General features: G+C 46.8%; 1 protein-coding gene across 1 annotated transcript in view; it reads left to right on the top strand.

Moving 5' to 3' along the window:
• Window positions 1-6: 6 nt before the first annotated feature.
• Window positions 7-23,778, top strand: part of SSH1 (slingshot protein phosphatase 1) — a 79,260-nt gene continuing 55,488 nt past the window's right edge. The window contains exons 1-2 of the mRNA XM_004378995.2: window positions 7-120; window positions 7,106-7,146. Of these exons, the coding sequence (XP_004379052.1) occupies window positions 55-120; window positions 7,106-7,146 (107 nt within the window). The 5' untranslated portion in view covers window positions 7-54. The remainder of the gene's footprint in view (window positions 121-7,105; window positions 7,147-23,778) is intronic.

The raw sequence follows: 23,778 nt of genomic DNA on the forward strand, positions 1-23,778 counted from the left end.
GGCGGCAGCAGCGGCGGTGGCTCTAGCTCTAGCCTGAGGCGCCGCGCCGCAGCCATGGCCCTGGTGACCCTGCAACGCTCGCCCACGCCCAGCGCCGCCTCCTCGGCCAGCAACAGCGAGGTGAGCCCGGGGCCCTCTGCCCCAGACCGGTGGAGCCGCCACCGCACCAGGCCTGGGCCGCAGGGCTCCGCGCCCACGCTGCCAGGCCGGGGTCGCGAGTGTAGGGCGGGAGGGTGTCGGGGTTCGGCACGGAGCGGCTGCGAGGGTCCAGGACCTGGGAACCCCGCTGTGCGAGCCCGCCGGTGCAGCCGGACTGGAGTGACGGGGGTGAGACTGTGTGCGGGTGTGACCCCCATCTGGGGGGTGACCCCCATCTGGGGGTGACTGTATGTGACACTGCCTGTGGTTGTGGCCCGAATCTCAGAGTGACTGTGACACTGCGTGTGTGGTTGTGACTCCTCATCTAAGAGTGACTGTATCTGACACTGTGTGTGTTTGGGGTTCCTATTTGGGTGACTGAGACGCTGATTCTGAGGTGAACCTGTGACTGTTCTGTCCACCTTCTCCTGCATGCCTGATGTGTGTATGTGAGAGTATGTGATTTCGTGACCTCTGGGGACGGTGTTGTGTGATGCTGTGGGAGAGAGTTTGTCGGGGTGACTGAGTGTGTTAAGCTGTTGTTTCTGGGAGACCCTATGCCTCTGGAGTTCTGGCTGTAAATGTGTGTGGCTAGGTGGCATAGTGGTTAAGAGCTATGGCTGCTAAAGGTTGGCAGTTTGGATCCCCCAGGTGCTCCTTGGAAACCGTATTGGGAAGTTCTCCTCTGACCTGTAGGGTCACTATGAGTCGGAATCCAGTTGAGGACAACGGGTGCCTCTTGGGTGATGTGTAACAGTGTGACAGTGACTGAGTGTGCAGTGGACTCTGTGTGACCATGTGTCGTGTGTGTGTTGTGGCTGAGTCTGGGTTTTTCCGTTTTATAACATTTAGGACTGTATGTTTATGTGCATCTGGCCATTTGGCTGTGACCGATTTGGGGTTTTGGGGGTTGCATGGGTGCATTTGGGAACTGAGAGTGTGTCCCTTGATTGTAGTTGATCCTCCATTTCTCTGCACTGGTGTGGGTTTCTATGAGTCTGTCTGCCTGTGGGAATCCCTGGGTAGTGCAAACAGTTAATGCTCTCAGTTGCTAACCTAAAGGTCGGAGGTTTGAATGCATCCAGAGGGGCCTCAGAGAAAAGGCCTGGCGATCTGCTTTCAAGAAATCAGCCATTGAAGACCCAGTGGAGCACAGTTCTACTCTGACACACATGGGGTCATCATGAGTTAGAGTCAGCTTGATGGCTACTGGTACTGGCTTGTGTTTGGCTGGCCCCCTTGCTCTGGGGCAGATCGGGGGATTGGCATCTCTAAGAAGTCCTGGTGGCACAGTGCTTGGGTGCTAACCAAAAGGTTAATGGTTTGAAACCACCCAGCAGCTCTGCGGGAGAAAACCTGACCTGGCGATTTGCTTCCATAAAGATTACAGCCTAGAAAACCCTATGGGGCAATTCTGCTCTGTCACACGGGGTTACTGTGAATTGGAGTCGACTTGATGGCACACAACAACAGCAGTAATAAGTCTGCAGAATCATGCTGGAATGACCTAGGCTGGGGCCTCCGGGGCCTCTGAGCAGGTCACCCCTCTGCAGTGGCAGGGCTGACCCTCCTGCTCCTCCTCCTTGTACCCCTGCTCTTGGAGAAGCCTTCAAGGCCTCTGGTCTAAACTGGAACCCGTGACCAGACTGAGTGTTGGCCTGAGGTGAGGGCAGCTGGAAAGGAGACTGTTAACTGGGTTCAGAGCAGGAGCAGGGAGAGACAGCTGGAGGAGGAGCCCCGAAGGCCCAGGAAGTTGTCTCACCAGCATCTGGGCTGCACAGGCTCTTTCCCTGTGGGAGAGAGAAGGAGAAGCTGACTGATAACACGGGAGAGGTGTGTGTGTGTTGTATTTGGTGGAACAATGAGAGGTGTGTGTGTGTGTGTGTGTGTGTGTGTGTGTGTTGTATTTGGTGGAGTAGCCCTATCTGTCCTCCTGTCTCCTGGCCTCATTTTGCTGTGACTAACAGGAACGTTCTGCAGAGTGGCTATTAGGTTGAAACTCTGCAGCTCCCTCCTCTCCTAGGAGAGGCCATTAATGAGTTACCTTGTCTACAGACAGGAGGTTCTCATAGTTCCTCCTCCGCACGCCGATTAGAAGCAAAAGAACACAGGTGGCGAGTTGCCTGCAACTGAGAAGTTAGGTTGCAGTAGCTTCTCTCCTCCCCACAGAAGCATCTCTTCTCTTGCATCATTCCTGTGACTGCTGTCTTGGAGTTTGCAAAGTCCTTCACGTGCTTAACCTCATGTTCTCGACACAGAATTGTGTGAGATGGTGAAGACCCTGGGTTCAGGCAGGGGTTGTCCAGAGAACCTCTCAGCCCAGGTCTTCTCATGCTAAAGTCCACCCACGATGCTTGCGTTACTTTTAACAGCTCATTGCCTTTGAGTCAATTCTGACTCATAGCAATCCTGTAGGACAGAGTAGAACTGCTCCATAGGGTATCCAAGGCTGAAATCTTTATGGAAGCAGATTGCCACATCTTTCTCCTGCAAAGTGCCTGGTGGGTTCGAACCACTTTATTCAGTCAGCAGCCTAGTGCTTAACCACTGCACCATCAGGGCACCTCTTGCATTACTTACACCTGATCTATTTCTGTCTTAGACACATTTAAAAAAAAGTTATTTTATTAATTTTTAATTGAGATAATACAAATACCATAAAATTCACCATTTTAAAGTGTACAATGGTTTTTAGTATATTCACAAGGCTGTGCAACCACTGGAGCCCTGGTGGCATAGTAGTTAAGAGCTCAGGCTGCTAACTAAAAGGTCGGCAGTTCGAGTCCACTGCTGGTCCTTGGAAATCCTATGGGGCAGTTCTACTCTGTCCTATAGGGTCGCTATGAGTTGGAATCGACTTGATGGCAACGGGTTTGGTTTTTTAGTTTGGTGCAGCTATCACCACTATCTAATTCCAGAATATTTTATCACTGTAAGAAACCCTATGCCCCTTAGCCATCACCCCTCATCACCCTCCAGGGTACCCCCTTTCCCTGTTTCTTGGTGTAACCCTAGGTAACCACTAATCTACTTTCTGTCTCTATGTTACCTATTCTGGACCTTTCATTTGGATGGGGTCATATAATATGTAGCCTTTTTGTGTCTGCCTTCTTTCATTTAGCATCATGCTTTCAAGGTTCAGGTCCTTGGGTGGTACAGTTTGCTGTCGGCTCCTAATCTACAGAGTTAGTGGTTCCAACCTACCCAGTGGCACCATGGAAGAAAGAGCTGGTGATCCGTTTCTGAAAGGTCACAGCCTTGAAAACCCGATGTAGCACAGTTCTAGTCTGCACACGTGGGGTCGCCAAGAGTCAGAATCAACTCGATGGCAACTAACAGGGATATGCCATTGTTTGGATATGCCACATTTTGTCGGACATTTGGGTTGTTTCCACTGGACACATCTTTAATTACTTAAAGCATTATTTTTAAAAGAAAATTTTATTGTAGTGATATATATGTAACAAAACAATTGCCAGTTCAACCATATTTACACGTACAATTCAGTGACATTAATTACATTCACCCTGTTGTGCAACCATCACCGCTATTATTTTCCAAATTAAAGCATTATTTTTACTAAGTGCCAAAACGCATTGCTGTTGAGTCATTTCTGACTCATAGCGACCCTATAGGACAGGGTAGAACTGCCCTGTAGAAGTGGCATGGTAGCAACAGAAGTCATCTAACTTCAAGATGGAGAGAATCACTATCGTCAACATCAGTCCAAGGCTGATTCCTATAAAGCGGAGGTCAAACATGCTTTCACCCTCTGACCTTTTTACCAATTCTGACACCAGCTCTTCCTCCCAAGGCGCTCTCTGTTTCTCTGCTGGTTTGATAATTTGTTGCAGTGGCAACACAGAACTCAGGGACAATGCTCACAGTTATGGGGTTTATTAGGGAAGTTACAGGTTACAGTTCAGGACCAGGAACGACTCAGGATACAGTTCTTCGATCAGGACAGCGTCTTCTCACCCGTGCCCACAAGCACGCCTCTCTCTGGCCCTCACCCTCTTGGCCCCTCGGCCTGGCCTCTGCCTTGCTCGGGCAAGTGTTACAAAGCTTTTAGCTCTGCCAGTAAGTGCCTGAGGGACCCTGCCTCTGCCAGGAAGGCTGTTGCCCAGAGGCTCAGCTCTCTCGCTCTGTGGGTTGGCACACCCACTGTAACCACCTTGCTTCATGGGCTGGGAAGCCCATTGCACCATCTTGCACCAGTCTCCTGGTTCTGATGCCGCCGTTTCTCTGCCACCGCTTTTCACTGCCTTGTGCCATCTCCAGTGTTCTCTGTCTCCTGGATCTAGGAGGTTCTCAGCACAGGGACTCCGGGTCCAAAGGACACACTCTACTCTCATCTCTTGGTCGTGGTAATGAGGTCCTCCATTCTGCCTCTGGGATGGCTCATTTTAAGCCTAACGGGATGGCAAAACTGACCAGTCGCCTTGTTAAGGTTCCATACATCTTATTTGCATGGTCCCCCCCCCCAACAAGGGTGCCATGTGCCTTATTTGCACTATTAGCAAGCTGTCTAAACCCCTTGGTGGGCCACAGGCACCTTATTTGCATAGTGCCACCAAGTCATTTGGTGGGAGTTAGAAGACCATGGTGAGAAAGGCCGTATAAAAGTGATCCATCACACCGCATGCCCCATTGGGTTTCCAAGGCTGTAAATATTTACAGAAGTAGACTGCCACATCTTTCTCCTGCGGAGTGGCTGGTGGGTTCGAACCGCCGACCTTTTGGTTAGTAGCCAGTTTTTTAACCACTGCACAACCTGGACTCCTACTAAGTGCTAGTAACTCAATAAACAAAATAAAACTTGTTTGTCTTCAGGAAATGATTAGCATTAGGAGCTCAGCGAATGACGGAGGCTGGGATGTTTCTGGGAAGGTGAGGCTTTCTTCCAGGTGGGGTTGAGGCATGAAGCGAGATAGAATGGAAAGAGCCTGTGTGTAGAGCCAGGAGTCCTGGGTCCAGGCCCAACCCTGCATCTGGTCTGACCTTGGTCAGGTTGCCCTCTGTATCTCTGCTCCCATAGGAGAAGGGGATACGTTCCATGAGTGTGGCAAATGGCATGGGAAACCCAGGGAAGTCACCGCAGGAATAAAGCAACTCTTTCCTCTCTTCTTCTCCCTCTTAATTTTTCTTCTTCAGTCTTTAATGATCTTATTGATGTCATATTACTGTTAACCATCCCAGCTCCTTTGTGAGACTAGGCAGAGCACAGAAGAGATACAGCAATAATTTTCAGGAATGGATCATGACGTTATTTTTGACAAACATTTAAGGTGACTAATTTTCATGGGCGGATCTCCAGGTACTTTTTGGGGTTGGACCAGAGTTACTCAACCTCAGCACTGTTGATATTGAGGTGGAAAGTTCTCTTTTGTCAGGGGCTATCCTGTGCATTGGAGGATGCTTAGCAGCCTCTACCCACTAGATGCCAGTAGCAGCCCCCCAAAAATGTCTCCAGATATTGCCCAGAGTCCCCTGGGGGGCAGACTTACCCGCAGTTGGGAGCTACAGGGTTGGACCCAACATTCTTTTATAAGTTGTTGTGCGAGTTGTTTTGTTTATGCTTCACTTCAGGACCAGAGCTCATGACCCTGTAGCTGACAACTTTCCCGGGTTTTTCCACTTCCCCTTCAGAGTGGGGTAGGGAGAGTGGGAACTAATCCACCACCAGCTGGGTGCCTCCACATGATGCTATACGTACATTGTTGTTAGTTGGCATTTAGTCAGCTCCCACTCGCAGGGACCCCATGTGTGTTCAGAAGAACTGTATTCCATAAGGTTTTCAAGGCTGTAACCTTTTGGGAGCAGATCTCCAGGCCTTTATTTTGAGGCACCTCTGGGTGCATTTGAACTGCCAACCTTTTGGCTAGTAGTTGAGCGCTTAACCTTTTGCGCCACCCAGGGACTCCTATACCTACATCATCTTAACAAACTTCAGGGTCTCCAGGGCTCCCTGGTTACCCCTCCTTTGCTGGAATTGCCACCTCCTGGTATGTGTCCTTGCTGCCTAGGTCTCTGCGTGAGCTCCGTGCCCTTTTCCCATCGCCCTTGGCTTCTGTCTCATTTCTGTCCTCGGTCAGCCTTACATCTCTCGCAGCCATTGCTGCTTTCCAGGTTTCTCTTTCCCGCTCTGTGAATGCCTCTGTGTAACATACAAAACATGCCAAGTCCCAGTGACGCAGAGTTATTTGGGGTGTGTGTGTGTGTTTTCTTCTCATTTCAGTTTTCTCTCTGAAAGGAAAAATAATAAAGAAAAATCGCTATTGGGGCTTAAGTCGCAGTTACTTTTGGAGTCTAACCTCTTGGCCTTTTAGCTTTTAGAAAATATTAAATGTCCTTTACTTTCATTTATATAAATACAGCAGTCGTCTAGAAAGGTTTATATTAAACATTTAAGCCTTTTTGAGAGCCACCAAAAGCTCTTGAGAGCCACAGACAGTTGGATCCTGGCCGCTTTCCACGATGGCCGTCTTGTCTGGAATGGTTTTTTTTTTTTAAATCCATGTATTGGGACTTAAAATGGTGATGATCCCTTAGCCCTTGCCTGGCTTGTAGGAGAAAAATGGATTCTTTTAAAACAGTTCCCCCTCCCCTTAAAAAAGGAAAAAACAGGATAAGATCCAGAACAACTCTGGAAAGTTGAGACCTAAGGGATAGAAGAGTCTGTGAGTAACAATGCCAGATAGGAAATGTTAAGTCACAGGGATCAATTCCCTATACTGGGGCAGGAATGTGGGGAAACATTGGGGAATCTGGAAAGTCCTCCATGGAAATTACTCAGAGGAATAACAGACCAGGATTGGTAAGGAAAGGGCGTGGCTGCTTAGAAATAAGCAGGTCTCCTGGGCATCTTTATCTTTCTCAGGCACCAGAACAGAAAACATGACACTTGTGTCCTGGGGCTTCTTGTTAGTGGTGTCTGTGGTGTGACATTCTCTTTCTTTCTCTGTAGCTGGAGGCTGGCAGTGATGATGATCGAAAGTTAAACCTCAGGTAAGCAGACTTTAATTTTTTGTTCTTAAGTCTTTCTTCGTAGCAGGTAAGGAATACGCTTATTCCTTACTCCAAAGGAGAACATTCAAAAAGAATACACCCATGATTTAGTAGGGCTTTAAAAATTATATATAAACTAATTTGCTCTATAAACCTTTATCTAGAGCACAATAATAAAAAAAAATTATACGTATGTTTTACTATAAATAGACTTTAATCACATGTATCATTTGGAAAAGATGGAAAATAATTGCCTGTAATTCTACCACCCTTTCATTACCATTATGAGCATTTTTATATATTTTCTTCCAGATTTTACTTCTACTTTTTTAAAAATTTCTCTTATTTTTGTTGTTGTTGTTGAAAATAAACACAGCAGAGCATACACTGATTCAACGATTTCTCCGTGTACATTTCAGCGGTATTGATTACATTCTTTAAATTGTGTAACCATTCTCACCCCCCTTTCCCAAATTGTACCTCCCTATTAACATAAACTCACTACCCGCTGAGCTTCTTGTCTAACCTTTCAAGTTGCTGTTGTCAATTTTTTACTGTCGTAAAATATATATAACACAAAATTTGCCATTTTAACTATTTTGAAATGTGCAGTTCAGTGACTCCTTATTTTAAAAATAATCATACTGTGCCTTCACTAAGGAGCCCTGGTGGCATAGTGGTTAAGCCCTCGGCTGCTAACTGAAAGGTTGGTGGTTCAAACCCACCAGCCACTCTGTGGAGAAAGATGTGACAGTCTGTTTCCGTAAATATTTCAGCCTAGGGAACCCTATGGGGCAGTTCTACTTTGTCCTGTAGGGTCACTATGAGTGGGAATTGACTCAACGGCAGTGAGTTTTTGTTTTTTTTAATGCCTTCACTGTTTCATCCTGCTTTTGACAGTGTATGCCTTTTGAGGTAAGCACATCGCTGATTTGAAGCAGACATGTAGCCCCCCAGGTTTATCAGTTCAAGGTGTTTTTTTGTGTGTGTGCTTGTGAGAAATCTTTAGCTATGCTTATTTTTAAAATTCCTGAAGCTGTTGCCCTCGGTTGCTTTATTCACTAATAGACACCAAAGGCATTTTTTGTTTTCCTTTGTCAAAAAGAGTCCCTGGTGGCGCATATGATTAAGTGCTTGATTACTAATTGAAAGATTGGCAGTTTGAACCCACCAAAGGCATCTCGGAAGAAAGGCCTGGCAGTCTGCTTCTGTAAAGGTCACAGCCTTGAAAACCCTGTGGAGCACAGTTTTACTGTGCAACACATGGGGTTGCCATGAGTTGGAATTGACTCGAGGGCAACTGGTTTTGGTTGGTTTTCCCTTTGGGGCTTTTGCTGGCTTCCCAAAGATTCTGCACTTCTTTATAATTCGCCTGCCACAGGGCACCAGTCTTAAACTCCAACTCTCAGAGTTTAAAAAAAGTCAGCAGAGTTACAGGATATTGTTCTTTTACCAAAATGTCTGTTTCGTCTTGTGAGGAGGAGGAAAATTAATTGGAAAAGTATGTGTTCAGCAATGGTGGTCGACCATTCATTACCAAGAGCAGGACGTTGTCCTGGTTAAACGCCTACACAGAAGTGGTAGAAGTATTCTTAGCCTTTCTTTGAAGTTTCTGTGTGTTTGAGTGCAGGGAGGAACACATCCACTTTTACTGCGGCACATATTATTTCTAAAGATGATGTGAGTAGGGAAATAATAGCCTGTAAAAATCAAAGCAACATCTCAGTTCAGTTGCTGGATCACTGTTTTTAACGCTACCCTCAAGAGGAAGGCCAGTGATGGTGACAAATTTGCTCTTTGACCCTGGGGTTTTTAGTGGGTCAGGGCTTAGAGCTCCCTGCAGGCTGGCAACAGCCAGACTCCCCAGTAGGGGCAGTAATGGGCCGAGTTTCTAGAACAGACTCTGGGGGGCGGGGGAGCAGGAGGGGAGAAGGAGAAGTCTGCTCTGTGGAGACTATTTGTCGGAGGAGGCAGTGGAGGAGGAGGAACAGGGAGGGGGACTTGCTGACTACGGCATGGGGTCGTCGGCCTTCCCCGAGCTTCCCTCCAGCCTGACCTGAGGTAGGAATCCCATCCACCCCTCGACCGCATCCCTTTCTTTCGGGGCTCTTGCCCAGGAGATAGCATTTAGCTCTCTGACTTAGATTGTCTTTGGGGCAAAGAACTTTTTTTTTTCCCCCGGAGAGGAAACTAATTTTTAATATGCACTTATTATGTACTAGGTGCTTGTTAAAAATTAAAAATTTCCTCTCTGGAAAAAAAAATAGCCTTTAGTATGGGTTATACCTCAACATAAAGAAAACCAAAATCCTCACAACTGGACCAATAAGCAATATCATGATAAACGAAGAAAAGTTGTCAAGGATTTTCATTTTACTTGGATCCACAATCAACACCCATGGAAGCAGCAGTCAAGAAATCAAACAACCCATTGCACTGGGCAAATCTGCTGCAAAAGACCTCTTTAAAGTATTAAAAAGCAAAAATGTCACTTTGAGGACTAAGGTGCACCTGACCCAAGCCATGATGTTTTCAGTTGCCTTGTATGCATGCAAGGCTGGACAATGAATAAGGAAGACCGAAGAAGAATTGATGCATTTGAATTATGCTGTTGGTGAAGAATATCAAATATACCATGGACTGTTAGAAGAACAAACAAATCTGTCTTGGAAGAAGTACAGCCAGGATGTTCCTTAGAAGCAAGAATGGCACACCTGCGTCTCACATACTTTGGACATGTTATCAGGAGGGACCAATCGCTGGAGAAGGACATCATGCTTGGTGAAGTAGAGGGTCAGCGAGAAAGAGGACCCTCAACGAGATAGATTGACTCAGTGGCTACAGCAGTGGGCTCAAGCATAGTAACGATTGTGAGGATGGTGCAGGACCAGGCAGTGTTTCGTTCGGTTGTATGTAGGGTCGTTATGAGTTGGTACCGATCAACAGCACCTAACAACAAGATATGTACCAAGTAAGGAGCCCTGGTAGTACAATGGTAAGAGCTCGGCTGCTAGCCAAAAGGTTGGCAGTTCAAACCCACCAGCCACTTCATAGTAGAAAGACCTGGTGATCTGTTGCTGTAAAGATTCCCTGTTGCCTTCGAGCCAGTTCCGACTCAGCAACCCCATAGGACAAAGTAGAACTACCCCATAGAGTTTCCAAGGAGTGCCTGGTAGATTCAAACTGCCAGCCTTTTGGTTAGCAGCCATAGCACTTAACCACTACGCCACCAGGTTTCCCTATAAAGATTACAGCTTAGGAAACCCTATGGGGCAGTTCTGCTGTATCCGATAGGGTCACTGTGAGTCGGAACCAACTTAACGGCACATACCAACAACAACATCTATTAGATACTTCATATTTATATCTTTCCTCTCCTTTTTTTTTAAACTGTAGTAAATATATAGGTAAGAAAACATTTGCCATTTCTACAGTCTTCACATGTACAGTTTAGTGACATTAGTTATAGTCATGTTGTTTAACCATCACTGTTATTTCTTTTTTACTTCATCTTTATTAGCTGACACTATACCGTTTTGAGTTGTTTTCAATTAATAAGAACTTACAAATGGCAGTCATTGGAAAGTGCATATGTGGCCCTTATGGCTAATAAAAGGCCTCTCTCAATTCATAGTTTGGGGCTACAGGGAACCTTAAAAAGGGAAGGAAAGTAATACTTCTTGGCTACCACTGTATGGCAGCCTTGCATATTGCCATATTTCATCATCACAACAAACCTACGAAGGAATGTTTTCCTAGGTTACGTGAGAAACCTGAGGCTCAAGGTCATACATACCCTTTACCGTCAAGTTGATTCTGACTCATAGTGACCCTGTAGGACAGAGTAGAACTGCCCCATAGGGTTTCCAAGGCTGTAATCTTTACAGAAACTGACTGCCACATCTTCTTCTACAGAGTGGGCTGGTGGGTTTGAACTGCCGACCTTTCAGTTAGCAGCCAAATGCTTAACTACTGTGCCACCAGGGCTCCTTAGATTGTACATAAAAAATCCATTGCCGTCGAATTGATTGCCTTATAGCAACCACAAAGGACACAGTAGAACTACCCCATAGGGTTTCCAAGGAGCAGCTGGTGGATTCAAACTGCCGACCTTTTGGTTAGCAGCTGAGCGCTTAACCATTGTGCCACCCAGGGCTCCAGGTTTTACCCAGGAGCTACTATATTCACACCAAAGCCTGTGTTGCCTCTGACACTCAAGTTCATCACCCCATGTTGCCTTGCTGGAGACCACTTTAATTGTACAGTCGAGTCAGCCCTCTGGGACATACAGGTTAGAGAACTTGCCTAAGGTTACCTAAGTGGTTAGAGGATGTGCCAGGGCCGGAACTGAGGACTCCTGCTAACTTGGGGTGGATGCCTTCCAGGATGTCAAATGACTCTCACCACTGTTAGTCCCTCTTTGCCGCTCTCAGCAGTTCCCAGATGCCATTGTGACTACTGGGAGACCCTGGGCTGGAGTCGGGACCGGGTTCTTGTTCCAGGTGTGATGTTGGGTTCTGAGCTTGTCATTCCAGGTTCTCTTTTAAGTCTGTCTTCACTCACCTTGATATTTCACTCCCTTTCTCTGCCCCCATGCTCTTTATTAGGCAAAGGACCAGTAAGCCAGTTGCCCTGAGTCGTTTTTGACACAAGGTGACCCCATAAGTATCAGAGTAAAACTGTGCTGTATAGGGTTTTCAATGACTGATTTTTTGAAAGTAAATAGCCAGAACTTTCTTCTGAGGTGCCTCTGGGCAGACTCTAACCTCCAACCTTTCAGTTAGCAGCCAAGCGTACTAACCGTTTGCACCACGCAGGGACTCCAGGCAAAGGACACCATCCTGCTTTCTAACTGTTCCAGCCAAACAAGAAAAGCTCGTGTGTCCTGATGTAAACTTTTACTGAAACTCGTTCACATTTGTGCGTTAATTTGCATTTTCAGGCCTTTGCTCTGTAAACCTCTCCTAGAGGAGAATTTTATGGAATAGTGAATTATTTTTGTTTGTTTAGGGGAAGGAGAGTTAGGGAGAGATTTCTTTTTGCTTCAAATGGATCCTAAAGGTAAATTGACATTTAGTTTTTAAGGAATGCCCTTGTTGTTAGTTACCTGGAATCAGTTCCAACTCATGGCAACCCCATGTGTGCAGAATGCAACTGCTCCATAGGGTTTTCAAGGCTGTGACCTTTCAGAAGCAGATTACCAGGCCTGTCGTCCGAGGTGCCTCTGGGTGGGTTTGAACCTCCAACCTTTCAGCTAGTAGTCAGGTGCTTAACCATTTGTGCTACCCAGGCACTGAGGATTGCTGGTAGTGAAGAAAACTGGAGGTATCAGGGTATTCCTGTCTCCTCCTTGCCTCCCTCCTTCTACCGTTAAGGGTTTCATTGTTCTGGTTGCCCAGCAAGTCATCTTTGACTCATCTGTATCCAGTAATTGCTGAGCCATGTGGATCGACTCTTCTCTGTGTCTCACCTGCCCTCTTCTTCCCACTCCCTCTGGTGACACCATCGTTCAGGCCCTTACACCTGCCCCGTTCCATTGCAGGCCACCCTTTCTGACTGATCCTTTTACCTCAGTTTACCATCCCCCCATCCGACTTGAAGCACTCCTCTCGCCTCTTCCTCCTGGTCCCCAGAGCCTTCTCCTTACTCTGCCTTCACTGTGCAGTGCTGACCTTTCCTCCTGCCACCCCCTGCACCTGCTGGTTTTCAGCCTGGAGCACAACCCGCTGCTCTTTCCCTAAGCCAGTTCCTTTGTCTGAGAAACCCTCATGGTCAGCTAAACGTTGGCTCCTGCCCCAAACCTTTGTGACGTCTCTCTTCAAAGAGAGCATGTAGCTCTTGGTCTCTCTCTCTGGGACAGGTGCCATACCTGCCTTATGTTCTAGGCACGCGTGCTTTTGTCCCATCCCCAGCTGTAGGTGCTCCCGTTAGCGATAGGGCCTTAGCTTTGTGCCTGCGTGTAGCATTTAGTTGTTAACTACATCAACTTTGTTGTAACTCTGCAGTAAATGGCACAAACGTATGAGGAGTAGAGGAGGCCCTGGGTGGCGCAAACAGTTAAGCACTCGACCACTGACCTAAAGTTTGGCGGTTCAAACCCACCCAGAGGCACTTTGGAAGAAAGGCCTGGCAATCTGCTTCTGAAAGGTCACAGCCTTGAAACTCCTGTGGGGCAGCTGTACTCTGCGCACGTGGGGTCGCCGTGAGTCGGAGTGGACTCGGCAGCTGCAGGTTTTCAGGGTGAGGAATAGCAAGGTAGAGGGAAGAGCCTGGATTTCAAACATCTGGGTTTGAAACCCAGTTCCTGCACTAGTAGGCGAGTTACTTTACCACTGTGAGTTACTAGACTTCTGTGTGTCTCAGTTTGCTTTTTTTTTCATTTGTAAAGCAGAGATAACACTACTGCCTGTCAGGGTTGTTGGTGGGTGGTTTATGTCAAGATTCTTGCACAGAGTAAGACACACATTGGGCTCGGGGAACAGTTGCTATGTTCAGTCTTCATGAAGTGTTGCTCATGTGCAGGGTTGGTTCGCAGCGTAGATGAATTCGAGGGGCCGTGTCCACTGCGTCGTGGTGGGCGCAAGCCTGAGAGGGCACCTCGTGGAGGCCCTGGGACTTGGAGCAGCCTGCAGGCTTGACCCGGCAACTTTCCTGTAAGATGCAAACAGGAATGCATGCTTTGCAGGATCAGGGTTGGAATCCCAGCAGTTTCTATTAAGGCCTTTTGGGAAATGCCTCAAGAATTGACCCTCTCGTGCCCAGAACGAAGATGATGAAGAAGGAGCAGTGTGGATCTGGCTGTCTCTCCCTTCCTCTGCTTTCTGCACGTGCAGACCGCTGCCGGCCTTCATCAGTGCCCTGTTGGAAGTTGTGCTGCTCAGACTGTGGGAATTGGTGAGCAGATGGCCCTGCTGGCAGCCACTTCTGGCTCCCTCGCCATCGCGGAAGCCGCCCCAGCCTGGCATGAGACATACGTGGTTGCATGCCAGGCTGGGCACCGGGGAGATGATATGGCTGTTTTCTCCCCAGAGTATGGATCAGGAATGAATGCTATTGTTGTTTTTCATCTAGCGTTTCCAAGTCAAGCACATGAAAATGTTCATTGGGTTTCTTTTTTTCTTTTTAATTATTGTGCTTTAAGTGAAAGTTTACGATTGAGGTTAGTCTCTCATACAAAAATGTATGCATACATTGTTTTGTGACCCTAGTTGCTCTCCGTATACTGGGACAGCACACTCTTCCTTTACACCCTGTATTTCCTGTGTCCATTGGGATTCTTGTAAGTTTTTCTTCTTTTTGATCACCTGCCCAGGCACACATTTGTGCCAGAGCAGCAGAATTTTGTCTTCTCTTTTGTTCGGTTGCTGTGGTAAGCTGTGAACTTCCTTATACCTCAGCCTTTTCTTCCTCACTCCCTTCTCCTTTCAGTCTGAATCTGGAGTTCCTAGGGGACATCATTCTCATTATAACCTGACAGCATCAGGGTGGTGTCAGGCTGGCATGTCCTTGCTCTTCAGAATACAATTCCTCTGTCTTCATTCATCACCCCTTCTTTTTTTTTTTTTTTTAATTGTTGTACTTTAAGTGAAAGTTTACAATTCAAGTTAATCCTCATACAAAAATTTATACATACATTATTACGTGACCCTAATTGCTCTCCCTATATTGTGACAGCACACTACTCCTTTCTACCCGAGATTTTCTATGTCCATTCAACCAGCTTCTGACCCTCTCTGCCTTTTTATCTCACCTCCAGACAGGAACCGCCCATTTAGTCTCATGTATCTACTTGAGCCAAGAAGCACTCTCTTCACAAGTATCATGTTATGTCCCATAGTCCAGTCTAATCTTTGTCTGAAGGGTTGACCTTGGGAATGATTTTAGTTCTGGGTTGACAGAGAGTCCGGGGGCCATGCTTTCTGGGGTTCTTCCAGTCTCAGTCAGACCATTAAGTCTGGTCTTTTTATTAGATTTTGAGTTCTGCACCCCACTTTTCTGCTCCATCAGGGACTCTCTGTTGTGTTTCCTGTCAGGGCAGTCACTGGTGGTAGGTAGCCGGGCACTATCTAGTTCTTCTGGTCTCAGGCTGATGAAGTCTCTGGTTGATGTGTTCATCATCCCTTCTTTTGACGCCTGTCCACCCTTTCGGGTTCCTCTCTGCCCTTCTTGACAGTATCTCTTAGCCTAAACTTTACTGTCCTTGTTGATGTTGTTAGCTGCTGTCGAGTCAGCCCCCCGACTCATGGTGACCCCATGCACAAAAGGATCAGACCCTTGTGATCCATAGTGTTTTCATCCACTAGTTTTCAGAAGTAGATCTCCAGGCCTTTATTCCTAGTCTGTCTTAGTCTGGAAACTCCACTGAAACGTGTTCGGCATCATAGCAACAAACAACCTTCCGTGACAGGTGGGTGGTGGCTGTGCATGAGGTGCATAGGCCGGGAATCAAACCTGGGTCTCCTGCACAGAAGGCGAGAATTCCACCACTGAACCACCACTGCCATCCCCTGTTGATAGTCTGTCCATTTCAGTCCTGCCAACAGTTGATGAGCATCTGCCCATTCCAGGTTCTGTTGATGGAGAAATGTGTAAGTGACCGTTTTAGTTTTCTATCATTGCATTAACACGTTACTGCAAACTTGATGGCTTAAAACAACATGCATGCATTATCTCAGTTTCCATGGGTCAGGAGTCGGGCATGGCTTAGCTGGGTCCTCTGCTCAGGGTCTTAAAAGGCAGCAGTCAGGATGTTGGCTGGGGCTGGGATCTCATCTGAGGCTCAGGGTCCTCTTCCAAGCTCACATGGTTGTTGGCAGAATTCATTTTCTTGCAGCTGTAGAAGTCATGGTGGCTTCTTCAAGACCAAGAGGAGAGTCAGCTGCTATGGAGTCTTATATAATGGAGTGTAATCTCGAGAATGAGTCTCCCGTCTCCTCTGCTGTGTAACTTAACCTAATTAAGAAAGCTACTATCTCGTGTTCACTGACCCTCACAGCCTGTACACCAATGGTGGTGGTCTGGGGGACTAGCTCTGAATTCTGCCTACCAGTCTCGGTCTGTATGTGCGTGTTCTTTGGGTGCTTCCAGTCTAATGCAGAGAACAAAGGCATGTCAACAAGTAGGCTTCCATTCAGAGTTATGAATATAACGGGGTGTATTGTGTAATAGCCCTAGATGGCACAGTTGGTGCTCAGCTGTTCACCAAAATGTTGGCAGTTTGAATCCACCCAGAGGCACCACAGAACAAAGGCCTGGTGCTCTACTTCCGTAAGATCATAGCCATTGAAAACACTATGGAGCAGTTCTACTCTGACTCACGAGGGGTTGCCATGAGTTGGAATTGACTTGATGGCAATAGTTATTTTTGTTCGTTTGTGTTTATGTAATGGTAATGCCAACAGGTATGTCCAGTCCTTGTGGGAGGAGGCCAGGCGGCACAGGGGTGCCCCACAGGGTTTGAGCACCACACTAGTGAGTAACACAGTCTCTCCCTTCAGCAAGCCACATGCTTGTTTGTACTTAGGTTCTCAGGATCTCTTGGCATTGCCCCCACCTTGAACATTTTGGCCTCTGAAATACCACCTCTGTTGATTCTTACGTTTTTCGCATGGGAGGGATAGAACTGGGTTTGGCTACCCATCACTTCACTGGACCATCATGTGGCCTTGGGCAAGGCTCAGTTTCAAATGGACGTAATAATATGCAGGTTGTAGGGTTGTTGTCAGAATTAAGTGAGAATCTTGGAAACCTTTCCTCACCTAGTAGACATTCAGTAGACATTCAGACTGCAGTGGCTGGTGGGTTTGAACTGCCGACCTTTTGGTTAGCAGCTGAGCTCTGAACCACTCCGTAGAAGTCTGCAAATTCAGTTTTCTATTCTGTTTCATATTGAGGAACTCATGGTGGTCTTGGACAACAGGAAACAAAGAACAGAGATTTTCCCTGCAGTTGGGTGATGTATATAGGCTCTGCTAGAGCAGACTCAGTACCCCTCTGTCCTAATCTCTCTGCTTATGAGTAACTAGTCAGTCATTCCACAAATAATTATTGAGCACTTACTATGTGCCAAGCACTGTTCTTGGAACTGGGAATATAGCAGTAAACCAAATGGACAAAACCCCTGCCCTCATGAAGCTGGCATTCTATTGGCGGAGACCAGACTGTCAGTAAGACCACCAAGTATGATAATAGTGTGTTACTAAGTGCTGAGGAGAAAAATAAAGCAGGGACGGAGGCTCCAGTCTGTTGGTTGCGTTATGTGCATTATTTTATTTAATATACTCAAAAAAGTCATGTAAGAAAGGTGCTGTTTTTGGTCCCATTCTGTGGATGAGAAGACTGAGCCTCAGAGAGTTCAGTAACTGGCCTAATTCCATACAGTAGTAAGTGCTAGAACCAAGACCCCCATGCTCCATGTCTCTTTGACTCTAAAACTCTTGGTTTTAGCCCCACAATCAAGAGAGCCATCTCTGCTTACCTTCCAGACGTTTCGGATCTCTCACTAGGAGGCAGAACCATGGCTTTTCAGTTTGTGCTTGCTCCTAAACCCCAGTGGGACCACTGTGAGCCCTGAGCTTTAGGGAAATCCCTTCACCTTCCTGTACCTCATTCTCCTATTTGAAACAAGAATTGTAGGTAATTTAGGTAAAACCAAAAAACGAAACCTGTGGCTGTCGCGTTGATTCCGACTCATGGCGACCCCATGTGCTACAGGGTAGAACTGCTCCATAGGGTTTTCTTGGCTGTAATCTTTTACAGAAGCAGATTGCCAGGCATTTCTTCTGTGGTCCCACTGGGTGGGTTCAAACTACCAACCTTCAGGTAGTAGTCGAATGCAAAGGTGACCTAGGTAGTTCTTGTTTACCGGGTGCCTGTGTGGTGCGAGTACTATGCACTTTATCTGGTTTTGGTATCACCACAAGCCTGCAAAGTGGGGACTCTCATTGTAGGAAACTGCAGTTCAGTGAGTCTGGTGAGAGGCCAGAGGCAGGATTTGAACACAGGTCTCTGTGACTAAAAAAACCCATGTTTCTGTCAGAAGCAAGGGAGAATGAAGAAAACTAAAGACACAAGGGAAAGATTAGTCCAAAGGACTAATGCACCACATCTACCACAGCTTCCACCAGACTTGAGTCCAGCACAACTAGAAAGTGCCCGGCTACCACCACTGACTGCTCTGACAGGGATCACAATAGAGGGTCCCGGACAGAGCTGGAGAAAAATGTAGAACAAAAGTCTAACTCACAAAAAAAGACCAGACTTACTGGCCTGACAGAGACTGGAGAAACTCTGAGAGTATGGTCCCCGGACACCCTTTTAGCTCAGTAATGAAGTCACCCCTGAGGTTCACCCTTCAGCCAAAGATTAGACAGGCCCATAAAACAAAATGAGACTAAAGGGGCACACCAGCCAGGGGCAAGGACTAGAAGGCAGGAGGGGACAGGAAAGCTGGTAATGGGGAACCTAAGGTCGAGAAGGGAGAGTGTTGACGTGTTGTGGGGTTGGTAACCAATGTCACAAAACAATATGCATACTGACTATTTAATGAGAAGCTAGTTTGTTCTGTGAACCTTATCTAAAGTACAATAATAATAAATAAAAACCTGTATTCCTTCCTTTCGGCTATACTTCCTCACAGTAGATGTGCAAATTCTGGCTCGGGGTTGTCCCTTTCTCTCCTTTATAGGTAATGGCCTTCCATTGACTCCCAGTTTTAAACATTGAGATACACAAAGTGTATTCAGAATTCTGGGTCTATTAATACGGCTTTGCTGTTCCCTTCAGTTTAACCCAGGTGTGTGTTCTGGCAGTTTGTTGGGACATTTGATTTTTTTAGTAATATTTTTTGTGTTTTAGGTGAAAGTTTATGCAGAAAATTAGGTCCCCATTTAACAGTTTTTGTACAGATTGTTCTGTGACATGGGTTACATGTTTCACAATGTGCCAGCATTCTTTTCCATTCTGTTTCTATTAATCTAGGTTCCCTGCCCCTCCTTACCATCTCGTCTTTGCTTTACGGTAAATGCTGACTGTTTGATTTCATATAGTTGAAGGGATATTTGATTTTAAAATCAGAATTTGACCTCAGTATAAAGGAGAAACTCTTGACCCCCCCCCTTTTTTTTTTTTAAAGAAAACTCATCCTAGACAAGGGAGAAATGAGAAGAGAGGAGAAGAGTTAATTTTAAGTTGCTTCCCTTGGAACTTAATTAAACTTGTTATTAAGGTTAACTTTAAATAAGTCGTACTCCGAGTTTAGTAGGTTTCATTAAATGCCTGAAGTACCAGTACTTAGACTTCAAAAGAATACCACGGGGCCCTGGGCTCCATCTTCCTATGTACTCTGCGTACCAGGGGAGCATGTGTGCACATGTGTGCATACCAGGAATGCTCATGCAGGCTCCGTGCAGGGAGTTGACGATGGTACCAGTGATCCTTGTGGTAAATGGGACAGAGGTGGGGGTGGTGGTGAGGAAGGGTGTCAGGAAACCTAGATTTTGTCCTGAGATGTACCATCTGCTGTGCAACCTTAGGTGAGTCACTTCACCTCTCTGGTCCTCTGTTTTCTCCTATGTACAGTGAAAAGACAGGATTGAATTATGGCCTCCAAATGCAAGCTTGAGAGTCCTTGGAGCCGCCAATCTAGTGTTCTAATACTTTGCTGTAGGTTTGTAGCAGACCACCAAGAGTTTTTCTATTTCCACAGTAAGTGAGAGCAGATCATACATTTGTGGGGTATCCAGCCAGGTCAGGGTCATGGTCTGACCCTGAGATAGAGAACTCATCTGGCCACTGAGAGGAAGTGGGTTCTCAGTGACTTGGACCCTCCTCCTCCTTAGGTAAGCGGTATTAGCCACGCGTCACCCTCAGTAGCAGAGTCACACGCCATGTAGGAAGAAAGGACTTCTGCCTTTAGAACTTGTCTTTGGCATCAGTTGTGCTGTGGTCAGATGTCTGGACTTGGACAGCTTCTTAGAAAATTCCTTAGACTAGGAGAACATCCAAACGGGTCGTTCTGCTTCAAGGAGGGCTGAAAATGAGAAAACAGGATTAATCAAAGCACTGATCAGAAGCCATAATCAGGGCGTGCCTAGTAGTTGGGTGGGGCAAGGCTGCGAGTCTGGCCTGGGGGCTCCCACAGCCCTTTGGGGGCTCAGTAAGGGTTGGTGAGCTGAAAGTGCTGATGAGAAGATCACACTCACCTGTCTCACAGTGCGGGCATGAAAATCACGTGAGATACACGAGGGCAGTGCAGGGACCTCGTTCCAGGGAAGAGCTGGGCCTCTGGAGTGAGGTTCAGGCCAGCCGCTTCCCCTCCCTGAAACGGAGAAAAAGTCCTCCTCTCTCTCAGGGCTGTTGTGAGGACTTTGAGAGGCTCTTATACTGATACAGTGTCTTATACTCTTAGAGTGTCGTCGTCTTGTTGGCTGCCATCGAGTCAGCCGCCGACTCATGGGGACCCCGTGCACGATGGAACAAAACGCTGCCTGGTCCTGCGCCATTCCCGTGATTGATGGCAGACCAGACCATTGTGAGCCATAGGGTTTTCGTGGCTGATTTTTGGAAGTAGATCACCAGACCTTTCCATCTAGTCTTAGACTAGAAGCTCTGCTGAAACCTGTTTAGCATCAAAGCAACACTTAAACCTCTGCTGACAGATGGGTGGTAGCTGAACATGAAATGCACTGGCTGGGAATCGAACCTGGGTCTTCTGCATGGAACGCAAGAGTTCTCCCAATGAGCCACCACCGTATAAGTAGGCCATTGTTTTCACTGATGGTAGCAAGTGAGAGCCCCTCCTGGGTGGCGGGCAAAGCAGCCCTTCCTGATCTTCTCCTCCATGGTTGAACTTGAGACTTTTTGCCACACGAGACCCAAAGGTTAACCAAGTGGAACCTACAAAGGAGAAAGAATGAGCATTTGACCTATTTTCCCTTTGAGCTCCACCGAACCGTTCAGACCGCTCATGGTCACGCGCTCCTCCCAGATGCGCTGGACCGTGCACACGTGCTAGAAGTTGGTCCAGGGCACCACACTTTTTATCTGGGACACGTCATGTCTTGTTTGCTGTTGTTTTTAGAGATCTTTTTTTTAATCTTCTTTTTTTTTTTTCCTTTGAATGGCTACTTTTGAATTATCTTTTGAAAGACTCTCAAAGAAGGCTGTCAGGAGGCCCTGTGTTAAGAAGTATCTGGTCTTCTCCCTGCTGGGGGCCACCCTTCACTGGCAGAAGTGATCCCCAGTTGAGGCTAGGCACATGCTTGTCAAGATTTCTCAAGGCATGTTTTCCCAAATCTGGGCCCAGTCAGAATTCCCAGAGGGGAGGGCACCGTTGGTGTGGTTTGGAGAGAGGGCTGGGCTGGCTGCCACCTCTGGAAACCACTTGTCACTTCCCAAATGCCCAGGCCCGCCTGCCTGTGCTGTGTCTGTTGCAGGTAAAGAATTCGAGAGTGGTGCTTCAGGCTTGGGGCTGAGGCCTGCTGAACTGTCAGCCGCCCTAAGCAGCAAGAAGGTGCCTGGAGGAACCTGCGCCCCAGGACCTCGGAACTGCCGTGCAGCCACGCGGGGTAGAAGGGAGAAGTGTTGCTTGTGAAGCAACCTGGAAACAGAAGCAGTTCTTATTTATAGTTATTTACTTTATTTATCAACTCAGCCAACATGTATTTACTGCCTGTATATGTCTTGGGTTCTGTGCTGAGTGCTGGGGATTACACATTGAGTAAAAAGAAGTCCTTACCCTCCAGGGGCTGATGTGTATGTTTTTGTCTACCATTCCTCATTCTAAAAGGGATTTGAAACAGCTTATAAAATCTCTGGAGAATGATAAAACTCTACATTAGAAGACCGGGGCATGGAGGAAGCCAGGGAAAATAAGATGAAGTATGTGGAATGCAGGGCCTGATGCTGGTATAGTTACCAGAGCTTGGCTTCAGGTCTGGCTTTGAGCTTCCTAATAGTCAAAGCTTATTGGTCCAGTTGCTTGTTGGACAAGTAAGCAACATCATGATAAACGGAGAAAAGATTGAAGCTGTCGAGGATTTCATTTTACTCGGATCCGCAATCAACACCCATGGAAGCAGGAGTTAAGAAATTAAACGACGCATTGCATTGGGCAAGTCTGCTGCAAAAGACCTCTTGAAAGTGTTAAAAAGCAAAGATATCACTTTGAGGACCAAGGTGCGCCTGACCCAAGCCATGATATTTTCAATCATCTCATATACATGTGAAAAGCTGGACTATAAATAAGGAAGACCGAAGAAGAATTGACTCCTTTGAATTATGGTGTTGGCGAAGAATATTGAATATACCATGAACTGCCAGAAGAATGAAATCCATCTTGGAAGAAGTACAGCCAGAATGCTCCTTAGAAGTGAGGATGGCTAGACTTCGTCTCATGTACTTTGGACAAGTTATCAGGAGGGACCAGTCCCTGAAGAAGGACATCATGCTGGATAAAGCAGAGGGTCAGGAGAAAAGAGGAAGACCCTCAAGGAGATGGATTGACATGGTGGCTGCAACAGTGGGCTCAAGCATAACGATTGTGAGGATGGCATAGGACTGGGCAAGGGTCGCTATTAGTCTGAACCGACTCCACGGCACCTAACAACAATAACAGTAGTCAAAGCAAAGAGAAACAGAATCCATTGTTCGATTCATGGTGTCTTTAAAATGCAGTCAGGTCAGTTCCTCTAAAGAACTCTTCCCGATAGATAACTCTGGGTGTTCCAGAGGAGAACCAGCATGATGGATGAACAAGCAGGTTGACTTAGGTTTGGCCCTGAGGCCCACAGGGAGAGCTGTTGCTGCGTGCCCATCCTGCCAGTTAACCTGATATGTGTGGTCTTCAGAGGTGAAGTCAGCAGCAGTGCCTGGTGCCAGAGCTGCCGGCTGCCCAGACATTGAAAACAGGATGCTGAGTCACATCCTGGCAGGACTGTGGCATCCTGGCTCCGCACGCCCTTCACAGTGGAAGGCCTGCAGGGCAGGTCAGACCCCTGCTGTTCCAGAAGTGTGGAAAAATGCTAAAACGAGGTCTTAGGTGGGTGGGCCATGGGCCGGGGCTGTGTGTGTGAGAGGCTCTCAGAATGGGGACACACACAGACCAGGAGGAGCAGGAGAGCACAGCTTCCCATCATGCACCGCTGCTTCGTGCACGGAGCAAAGCTGCTTCCTGCTTCTGTTCTGGAAAACTCCAAGAGGGAGATGGTCCCAAGGCAGGGAAAAGATCTCAGTTGGTGAGGAGAAGAATATCTAAAAGATGGAAGCCATGAAATATGTTAATAACAATGATCAATACAATGATTTTAAGGTTTCATTTAACACCTCCCAATAAAGAAAGATTTTAAGTAGTGTTGTACCAAAATTCAATTAAGTGGAATTTTAAAAAATACATTAAAAAAAATTTTTTTTGATTGTTCTTCAGGTGAAGGCTTACAGAACAAATAGCTTCTCATTAAACAGTATTACACATATTGTTTTATGACATTGGTTAACAACCCCACAACATGTCAACCCTCTCCCTTCTCGACCTTTTTTTTTTTGATGAAAATATACATAGCCAAAGATACACCATTTCAGAAATTTCTACATGCACAGTTCAGTGACCTCGACTATGCTCTTCCAATTGTGCTG

Source organism: Trichechus manatus, unplaced genomic scaffold (assembly GCF_000243295.1).
Source record: "Trichechus manatus latirostris isolate Lorelei unplaced genomic scaffold, TriManLat1.0 scaffold00061, whole genome shotgun sequence".
NCBI classification, from domain to species: domain Eukaryota; kingdom Metazoa; phylum Chordata; class Mammalia; order Sirenia; family Trichechidae; genus Trichechus; species Trichechus manatus.